Genomic DNA, 11659 nt, shown 5'->3' with positions numbered 1-11659 from the left:
CTTTGTCATTTACAAGAAACAGTAGAAGAATTTGCTCCCAAACAGCAACAACATATAGTCTCAGTTCTGGGCAACAATAACATACAGTACCATTTACATATATTTATAAGCTTGCTTGTCTGAAAATGTTTAATGCTTCACTAATAAATTCTAGAATTTTAATTACATAAGTACTAACACAATTTGAAAACCTTTCATTACATATCTTTGATAGGTCTTCAGACAACACATGCTAAAACTTTCTATTAAAGAGCATATTTACATTTCTAACTACAACAAAAATAACACCATTCCAAAATATCTACTTACCTATTTTTGTACATTTTAATTTGATTGAATATCTCACTCACTGCACTGCAGTAATGAAATGTATCAGTTATGAAAAACTCACAAAATATGCATGGCTTTTAATAAATATAGCAGGAAATAAAAAAAATGTAATTAATATATGTATAAGTTGAACTAGTATTTACTCTTAAGATTTAACACAAACTGCATTTTCAAAGTTGTGATAATTTTTTAGAAATCCTATTTAGATGAAGAATAGTCATTTGGGAAATATCTGGAATAGGGCTGTAAGAGTGTTTATCTATTTAAAAGTAAGTAATATTAAATAATTAAAATAAGCCTAATTCTAAACATTTCACTCCATTTCTAGAATTATCTACTAAAGCCACTGATCAAAATACAATGTATGAATAGACACATCTAGTACTACACATTACAGTTAGATAGAAAGAAACATTTGGCAGTTCACAAGTACGATCTCACTTGATAATTATTAACTGGCAGTTCATGTACTCAAAAGATTTCAAAAATTTTTAAAAAAGTCAGTTATCACATGAAATACAGTCAAAGCTTGTATTCACTACTAAAATATCTCAACATTTTGAAATATGTAGATTATTCTTTTATGCTCTGTATTTTCATTAATAAATTCATGAACTATATGAGATTTAATATAATTTCCAGATGTAAGAATACCTGAACCATGCTACTCACCAACTATAGTGCTGTTTATGTAAAAGAAGAAACATTGACTAATTAGTCTTATGCTTAATTACTAGTGTAACACTCTTAATGGACTGAATCTGCACATCTAATTTATTTAAAGCAAGAAACTGTCTTCTATGACAATGTAGTGGCTTTGATATTTGTCATCACTTTAGAGCAGTCTGGGTTTAAATCCTGTAAGAGCAAAGGTGGGAGAAATTGTCAAAGGCCTCTTCAATGAGGGGGGTAGGGCTTTTCAACCAGCACAACATACAAATTAGCACATGAACAAACACTTATGAAGACACCACTTCAAACTATATGAATTAGAGTACCATAAGAACTGGTCCACTATGACCAGTGCAGTCAATATGCCATAAATTTTTAAAGAACAAGAACAAGTAAGAAACTGAAATAACTTGAAAGAGCACTACAAGCCAAGAAGAGATCTATTTAAAATAAAATCAGATCTATTCTGAAAACAATATAAAGAATACAGAGAATATGAATGTGAAAGTATATGAATATGGTTCACTTAAATTCACTGTTTACTTCTAACACAGTTAGTATTTCACTCTGTCTTGCAACATCCTCCCTAATAGTATAGTGGGTTCACCACTTGGCAATCATTTAGAGGGGTCTGGGTTCAAATCCTGTTGGACACTGGAGTAATTCAAAAAAGTCTCTTGAAGTGAGGCAACTGAAATCTCAGGCAGGGAAAACAGGGTTTCCAAAATGAGTTCTTGTGGGTTTTTTGGCCGGCATAACATGCAAATCAAAACCCAAAGACATAAGACATTAAAGATCATATGAACTAGCATACTATGACCACAGTAGTCAATTTGCCAAAAACCCACCTGCTTGCAACAGAAACTGAAAAATATAAACATTATAAATTTGCAACAGGATTTCAATGTATCCAGCTTTAGCAATTTGAAGCAATGAAACATAGTACAGAAAAAAAAAAAAAAAATAGGACTGCTGTATTAATTCCTGTTATATTTTCAATGATTTCAAAGATACTTTAAATATCATTTGATGTTTTTCACTGTCTGAGCTGATCTTATTCATATAATTGTGTTCACTTTCACATTACATATTTTCAGTAATTTACAAACATTTAAATATTTCTTTACTATCCACCAAGATGATTAACACAAAATGTTGATTCCCCAGAAATTAAGTCACAGGAGAAGTTTTTTTTTTTAACTTAAGTCACAACATGGTTAACGAAGCCTGAGACAGCAGGTTGGGGTATATAAACATAGCTATGATAAAACTTAAAAGGAGAATTGAAGGCATAACTATAATTAAATAAACTTGTTTAAAATTTTAAACCTAAACCTGTACAACAAGACCTAGTTAAATAATATTTAATTTAGCTTAAATTAGCAAATTTAGTTTTACATTATAATCTCTAGTTATGCATATTTAGTACATAAAAAAAGAAAAAAAAAAGTGAATAATTCAGCTCTCTTTTAACATGTTTGCTGCCTTTTATATTTGTGAGGGTGCTTTATGTGTGTCTTGTGGTGTTGGAACAAGTAGGCACTACAATTTTAGTAAATTAAAAGGATTTCATCTGTGAAGAATCATTATTCCACATAGCATTGGCATCTGTTGTTTTTTTAGTATTAATGAGATTCAGAATCCACATTACTTGAATAGAATTCTATTTCAGTATCAGATGAGCTATTATAAAGAGCTGAGTCAACATCATCAGCTTCAACATACTGTCCATCCCCGATGTTCCAGGCTATGCATCCATTAACCCCAGGGGCTCACATCTGGTGAGTATGGGCTTGGCACACCTAGGGTCCTGAGCTGGATGATATCATTCTTCTCTTTCTTGGTGATTCCCTTCTCTCTCTCTCTCTCTCTCTGGGTACAGAAATTTTTTTTTTGGCTGGTGCAGCATAAGCTGCAGCCTTCCTTGCACCATATGGCTAATAATAATTATAATAACCATTTAGGGTAAAATTTTATAGGAAAACACTTTTTGCACAAAATTTTATCAGTAGACACACTAAGGATGATGTTTTGTTTTTCACAAAACTAAATAGTTAAAATTCATCAAGCATAATTTTCAAAAAAATTATCTTTTCTTGTGGAAAACACTAAACTAGATAAAATAACTTCAACATAAGCAAAGCACATATGAAACTGTAAACCAAGTATACAGCTTTTATAGTGCTCTCTAGATGGTGTAATTGACACTAAGCACAAAATCCCAGCTGCAATGCAATAGCCTATGGTTCAGTGTGCCGATACTGGTCAGTTATTTATTTCGTGTGCCTTTCCTTTTATAGTTCTCATTTATTGACCACAATTGGATGGATGCATATGCGTTAAGGCACAAAAATTGCAGTTTGTTTTGCAGCAGCAACCTACAACACATACCTCTGCTTCAAATAAGTGCTATATGTTTAATTAAAGATGGACAAAATAATTTTTTTTTTTTTTTTTTTTTTACAGGAAAGTTGATATTCCGTAGTATCTTCCCATCTGCTGGTTATTTGGAATTCCCAGGTCTGTTTCAATACTTGATCATTTCTAATGTTTTTTTTTTTTTTTTTTTTTTCCCTGTATGTTCTATTTTACTTTAATTAATTCAGTATTAGCTAGTATTATGTACTTTTTTTTTTTTTTTTCATAAATGATTTTTTACCAATCCCACTTCTGATTAATTTTATTAGAGGGTATCAAGTATGGGAAATCATTGAAAACGTTCTACTTTGCCTTCTTTTTTTGTCCTCTGACCTCACTGGGTAAGTAATTCATCTGTAAGTGGTTTGCATAGCATAAGCACCTTTCAAACCAGCCCTTAAGCAGGTTAAGAGGTTATTGAAATGTTGTTTTGGGCACTAGTGCTTTGTGGTTCTTCCTTTGTGTTTCGCTGACAAGATAGCACACCAGTAAATGAAGTCTTTTATTCTAATCTTATCTTTTGGCCTTTTAGTGTACATATCCAGCAATGTGAATGTGTACATGCTACTTCTGGAAAGAGCACAAGGTCATCTTTCCAGAAGTAGCATTGTATTCTTCTGTTATGATTCCAAAAAAGACTTCTATTTCAACACAAAGCAATGTTTTAAGTGAATAGTTTATAATTCCTGCATTTTTCTTCTCCTTTCTTGCATACTTTAAGTTAGATAGTTTCTTTGCGCTGTATCAGATTTAGTCTGAATAAACCAGCACTCAATGCACCACCATTCATTACATGAGTGGTGGTTTATGAACAATTTATACCAATTAAACTAATTGTTACACCTCAAAAGTGCTACCTGTTGACTTTGTTCAACATATTGGTAAAACTTTATTTCACTCTACCATTTGTTTCTCTTCATAAGTAGTTTCTTTATACTCCATATCAGATTTGGAAACTGTTAATAAGAGAGAGAGAGAATGAAAAAAATAATTCTTGATCTTGAGGTGAAGTGCCTTAAGAGAAAAGGGGCAACTGATAAATGAACTTTAAAAAAAAAAACAATGAATGAAATAAACCAAAAATAGTTCAGATGATTTGGTAATGTGGTTTGTGAGATCAGAAGAGGGAGAGACCTTAGAAGTAATACATGGAGACCATGAAGCATCATCAGTATTGAGTACTTCAGTACTGCAAAGATAGAGTGGCAGAGGAGAACTGGTACTTATTTGCCAATTCTACTACTAATTTGAAAATGATTTCAATTTTTAATTTTACAGGAAAGTTGAGATAAATAATATGGGCATGCAATCCAATAATACTAAATGTTTATACATATGTATATTGGGCAGCTTAAAATGTTCATTATGGAGTCACTAAGTGATTTATATTAAAGAGAATGCATCTTTAACTCAGCAGTGATGGGAGAGTGGGAATCTGGGAGGTGCCTAAAATAATGATCTCACATTAACTGTTAGTTAATGATTAAAAATCTCAGTTTTTTTTTTTTCCCTACCTTCCTAAATATAGAAAGTTTTTACTTTGAGTGATTTTTATGGTTTTCACAGAGTGTGTGAAAGAACCGATGAAGTGCTGTGCCACTATCTCTGAAAGATACCAGTGCTATGAAGTTTCAAATTGTGTTTGTTTCTAGTTCCAGGTTACTTGCTTTTATTCTCCCGCTATTTCTAATAGTTACAATTTTACATGGATTAGTTTTGTTATTTTTTTTTTTGCATAATAAAGACAGAAGCACAAAACATTCTCTCACGTAGCAAAAAAAAAAAATTAGTGTTAAGCCTTTTTTTCTTATTCAGCAATAAAATTTAATTTTAAACCTTACATGAGAGACATGTGCTTTTATTTATTTATTTATTTATTTATTGTAATTTCTCTGAATATGGGATTGGAACCATATCCTCCCAAAGAATTGTTTCTATAAATGTGAGCAGCTGTTTGGAAAAATGAGGCCAAAAATTAAAAACAAAAGTGAGGTTGGCAGTCTATAAACTTTCAAAATAACTTACAAATGGTGAAAACAAACATTTCATCAAACAGTCCTGCATCCAACTTCCATTAACACATATTTTATTTCTTAATTCCTTGTGTTATTAAGTAATAATTTCATCTATCAGGATACTTTATAAATGTTAATTTAAAAAGAGTAAATTAACATTTTGTTTTTTATAAAATATTAATAAAAATATAAGCTAATATGCATTAAGCTTATATTTAACTCAAAATGAATTTTACTTCATTAAAAAAAAAAAAAAAAAGCTAAAAACTGCTTAATACACAAAGAATATAAATGGGGGGAGTAGGCAATGACTTCTTCAATAAACAGACTATTTAGGAGTGACAGAAAATCTTTTTTCTCAAAATTATCTTGCTGTTAAAAAAAAAAAAAAAAAGAGCCAAAAGTAAATTAACTTTTTACATTCTAAAGCCATTACCTTCAAATTACATGGAAGGCGTAAATTTATTACCAGTGACCACAAGCTGACTGTATTTCAGGTTTAAGATCTTGAATAAAGGTCCATGCAGAAAGCCAATATCTTCTACTATAATCTCATATACCAACTATCAGGAATAATAAATCACTACTTTTAGGATGGCAGTGATGCATATATGCAAGTCCACAAAGTGATGCAAAATTAACCCTAATTCATACTGCTGTAAAAAGCAAAAGTTCTGTTATATTAAAATTAGTGGAATGTCAGTTACATTTCAACAGGTATATAAATTAATCCAATTGAACCTTTTATTGGGGGGGGAGCAACAAAATTTTTTTTTTAAATTTTCATTATGACAAAGCCCATTTTAATCTGAATAGTAATTACTGTAAAGAATCACAAAACATATGCACCATAAATGTGATTAATATTACAGTGAATTGTAAAATAGTGTATTCATCACATTGAAAGTTTATTAAAAAAGGTTCTATTTTTCAGATTTCATGCAATTTTTCATACTCAAATTAAGTGATTCAATGAGAACCGGTGCATTCAGCCTAGTATGACAGTTGCTCTCAAATTAAGGAATTTCTGGTATGTACTGTTAATAAAATACTATTTTGAAATCCTGCTGTAAAAATACTGTTTACCTTAATAACAAGCCTTGAGAATATAATTTTCTTTTTGGTTTTATGATGTGAAACTTTCTTCTCCTAAAATCCACTAGTACTTTAAAATTACTAACAGCTCATTTGTGAATGATAAAAAATTCACAGTATTGTTTTTCAGCTCACCCTATTATCTCTTGTGCCTTATGCTCTGCCTCGTTCTGATCTGTATTAACATGTTTTCCTCGAAACACGTTCTTGTTACTACAGCTGATGTGTATGATTTTGATTTGGAATTTGTCTCTTTCCCTTTCATCATTGTACCATATGGAAGTGATATTTGGTGACAGATCCAAGGGGAGGAATAGCTTCCCCAGAAAATCAATAAATGGAAATTTATTAAGTCTAAGTTATGTATTAATTTAAGGTATGTATTAATATAAAGTTATATATTAATTTAGTATTAATTCAAAACATTCATTCACAATGCTCATCTGCACAGCACAAATGTTATTTAAAAAGTAGCATCTACTGATAGGGTTTCATTACTTTCTCAACTTCACTTTATCAAAGAGCAGACAAACTATTACAGCTGTAGAAATTTGAATAAGTATCTAACTTTCTAATTAACTCTAACTATTTTGGTTTACTTGATGTTACAATACTTTTATCATTTTCTTTAGGAGTTTACAGCATACTGCATAAGTACATAATTGCCTATCTATACACAAACATTATAATGTTTGTTTATAGATTTGATTTTTGTGTGTGTGTGTGTGTGTGTGTGTTTTCATTGCCCATCAAATTTTCCTGGATCTCACACTGATATCTGTAATTCCTCATCTCGTTCCTTATCCATCGGCACCTCCGTAGCCAGGTGGGCAGGAGCAGCAGTGCGTAGCACATGCTTCTTGATTAGACCGGGGTTCGAGCCCATGACCACCAAATACAGAGGATGTGGAAAGGTCAGGGAAATGACCACCGCATATCCCGTAGCAATATGGCCTTAGTTGCTAATGCTCTTAAACCAAATAACAACCTTATCCATCATTAAGAAAACTGGCATATTTGTTCTTTTCCATTTTCTTAGTTACTTGTGAAAAGGTGTATTATTTGATAATTTAACAAAAAGTTCATTGTTCACATGGGAAGAGGGATAAGAATGACAGTGTGAATGTGTGACAGTGTGTGGATAAGAATGACTTACTCTAAGTTGTTGCCACACAAGGCTGATTAGGAGAGATTATCTTAAGGAAAACTTCAAAGAACTTGAAAAGGTAAAGAAAACAACAGTAAAATCTAAAAATGGCTATAGGTAGGGTTATTGGTTTTTTTTTTTTTAGGCCAACTTCTATGTAGGATAAGAGAAAAGAAACACTCTGAAGCAAAAAAAACACAAAAGTAAAGACAGCACTTTTCTTAACAACAGTGATTATTAATAAAGAGAAATGCAATAACTTAATCAAGCAAAGTTAACGGGAGAGTTTGACACATGCATTATTTTTGGAGGAGGGCAACAAAACTAGAAAGGCCTTGAATGGGTTGAGCAGGCTCAATTCTGATGGGATTCTTTCTCAGATTTCAAACCTGAGGGGGTATAAATTCAAACTTAGAAAAGACAGTTGTAGAATAGATGTGCAGAAATTTGCCTTTAGCCATTGGGTAGTTGATTGCTAGAACAAACATCTGTAGTTGTGGAAGTTGACAGCTTAAATAAATTTAAGGAGGCTGGACAAACATTTAGAGGGAACAGATGTGTGAAATGGCATTTTTTTTTTGGCAGATGCTACATAAGCTTGCTTTCTTGTATCACATGCCTCTACTACTACTATTCAAGAAATTTACATTTGGTCAGCATGTTATTAATCATTACAATAAGCTTATTTTTTTCTATGATCAAGACTGAGTGACTGGAAAAATTTAAAGGACAGCTGTGGTGGGAATCATAACAAGAGTGAATATAGATAGCATATTCAAGTTCTTGGCAGACAATAAAAAAAAGTCTGGCTTCTGCATATACTAATACTTAGCACACCAAACTGATTATTCTACTAGACAATCAGATTATTGAATAATATGCTCAAGGCAGTTAATCTCCAACAGTGAAATGTCTAAGATGTTGGGGGGAATAAAATACAAAAGGAGAGGCTCGTCCACAGATTGCTGATTAGAAACAGTTCTAGGCTCAAAATTAGCTAAGTGGTTTGCCAGCACTTTCCTTAACAGTCATCAGGAAACAAATGTTAGCACGTTTTCTAAATTTATTTCTATTGATAGGAATTAAATAATGTTTAAATAAGAACATGGCAGGCCTAGATGTTATTTACAAATCTTTCTAGTAACAACACCATCAACATTTTGGAATCTCAAATTTGTTCAGAACACCAGTAGTGGGCAAAGGCTAAGTCAGGTTTGGGCATGGGTAATCCACTGTTTCCACTCATGGTTAATATGTTCATAGTTTTCATTCTGAACAGAAACTATACAGGGTTGCCATTTGAAACTACTGAAGCAGCTTTGCTATGGGGGGGGGGTCACAGACAGGGGCAATCAACACTCAACAAAGAACACCTTGAGAGAGAAAGATTGTAGAGAGAATTCAGAATGAGCAAAATTGTGATTTAATAGTTATTGCAAAAAATAACAGATAAATTATTACACCTAAACTAGGCAAGCAAAGCTATAGAGGAACAAAATTCCAATAACTTTACTATTTTATATTAAAAACCTTAGGGGAAAAACTCAAATGTACAATGAGCAAAAACAATATATGAAAGTACAATTTCAAAGCAAATTCAAGGCGTTTTACAACAATGCTGACACTAACAGAAACAAATGCAATACACAAAATTTTAACTTGATAGGAGGAAATATGTAGGGGAGAGTAAATGATCACTAAATGAGAATTAGGAGCGTGAAAGAACACACAGACATCAAATATAAGAGAATGGGAATAGCTAACATTACAACATAAAATAATGTGCAAAATTTAATCTAAAACCTTTGAAACACAAATGTTTTAGATTATAAAAAAATAGAGGTTAGAAAATAAGATAATATTGCATTTAGTATAAACTGAAAGTCAAACACACAGGCTAGCAAACTGTGGTTCTATATTTTTGATTACAAAACTTGTAAGATCAAGGGCAAGAGGATGGTGTTTTAATGCAAAGACGGAGAAATGCATTAACAGTTTCAAATGGAGAGGTTATTTCAGCCCTTTTCTGTTTTTTGTATATAGTTATATGCAAATATGATACATTTTTTTTTGCTTTTCTTTTGTCTCTTATGTGATGGGTGGATAACTTAAAGAAACAGGGAAGTCTACCTTCAAAAAAACAAATTTAGTCAAAACACATTTATTTTTATCATTGTGTGCAGAGTACTTCATTATATTAATAAGATAAAAGTAAAGAGCATTGCTATGGGGGTTGCAATGCCACAGAGTAGAATAATTCTGTTTGTGATAATGCAATGTAAGTGATGATTTAGAAGAAACTGCAGTATTCCATATTAGCGTGTTTTTTTTTTTTTTTTGTAAACAAAAAATTCATTTTTTTTAGAAATTAATAATTACAATTTTTCTGATATCATTAATTATAGTACTAGAAAGAGTGCTAAATCTTCAGCCAAAATTATATTTTTAAGCATAAAAATAAACAAAGGGTTCAGCATAAAAAGTGGTATTGCATATTGGTTTTTTCCTTCTTTATAAAAATAAGTATGTCACAAGTATGTTCAAAAATAAAATTTTGATAAAACAATATTTCCACTCGCTTTCCGGTCAGAGCAATTCTCATACAGTAACCATGTCAATATTAAAACTGGATGAATATTGCTGGCTGTATGAAGAAATTATGGAACTGAACTGTCTTCTATTTACTTTTGTGAGAAGAGTCTTAGGCAAAACATATTCTTTTTATATTTCTTTTATTTTAAATTTTTATTCCTAAGGGCATATATTAGCTTCTTCATACAGACAAGTAACAGTATTTCTTCAGCTTTAAAGTTGAAGATGTAGCTTAGTATATGAGAATTTCTAACTCAACTAAAAAAATAAATATATAAATTATAATGCTTTTTAGGTTACCTATTTAATTTCTTTTGCATTCTTCGTATGGCAGATTTACTTCCTTTTATATTTTGTGGCCTGTAATTATAGAAGTACAAGAAACACTTGTACTTATATAATTACAGAGACGGTAATAAGTACTCTTTCCGAAAATAAAAACCTGCTTTTTAAGAACATTTCATTTCCAGCAATTAGTAAATATATACCTAACCTCAATAAAAGATACATTTTACTGAAAGAGCAATAAATTTGAATTTTTACTTAAAATTGAATGTCCTTAATGCTAAAAACTGTTCATCTAAACACTGGTAATAAAATATCATGTTTCTACAATTATACAGATTTTCATTTTTGTTTAATTGGATGGAATAATGCAACTATGTATGTGAAATTCATAACTTATAGTCTCCATTAATTCTAATCTGACTCCATCACAGTGGATATGGTAAATCACACTCTGTGCTTCATTCTCTCTAATATTAAAATGCAGATGATACTCATAAAATCCTACATCAGTAATTACTTTCATGTAATATACAAATCTTTTGAATAAGTAATAAAGGACGTTAAAGGGCAATTCAAAAATCATGATTTTTATCAAGACAATGATTTATATACATTATATTTTCGGGTGTGAAATAAACAGAATTCAGTACATGTAATATAGACTAAATTTTGTTTATATTTCAAATATTAAATAAATTGATCTCTAATTGAATAAGGTGAATATTGAGCATTTTTCATTTCTATTTGCTAAAAATTTCATATAGAAAGAGGCTTTTGTAAAAGAAAAACATGTCTACCACTTTATGATACACTCCTCACCTTCTATGAAATAGCAAACTTGGAAGAAGAGGAAGAGACTTTCGACACGCATTTATCTTATTTTCTACTCCTTTGATTTTAATCGAATATATATATATATATATATATATATATATATATATATATTTCCCTATATTAACTATACAATCAGAATATTATTTCAAAATTGAGTTACAGAACGTTTGCAGATATTTTTTGATTTTCAACTTGCAAATTAGCTGGTAATTTGCATTTTGATTAATAAGAAAAGTTGTTCCCTATTATCTGCTTGCAATCTGACTAT

At 30.9% G+C, this 11659-nt stretch overlaps 1 protein-coding gene across 1 annotated transcript in view; it reads right to left on the bottom strand.

The window, feature by feature from the left end:
* Positions 1–968: 968 nt before the first annotated feature.
* LOC150087344 (retinoic acid receptor RXR-alpha-B-like) overlaps positions 969–11659 on the bottom strand; it is a 186937-nt gene continuing 176246 nt past the window's right edge. Inside the window, exon 8 of the mRNA XM_090371144.1 lies at positions 969–1188. Within this exon, the coding sequence (XP_090227270.1) occupies positions 1166–1188 (23 nt within the window). The 3' untranslated portion in view covers positions 969–1165. The remainder of the gene's footprint in view (positions 1189–11659) is intronic.

This window comes from Mastigoproctus giganteus, chromosome 4, assembly GCF_048544385.1.
Source record: "Mastigoproctus giganteus isolate SK-2022 chromosome 4, ASM4854438v1, whole genome shotgun sequence".
Taxonomy (NCBI): domain Eukaryota; kingdom Metazoa; phylum Arthropoda; class Arachnida; order Uropygi; family Thelyphonidae; genus Mastigoproctus; species Mastigoproctus giganteus.
The sequence above is the reverse complement of the archived record's forward strand: the minus strand, read 5'-3'. Positions and strand labels throughout refer to the sequence as shown.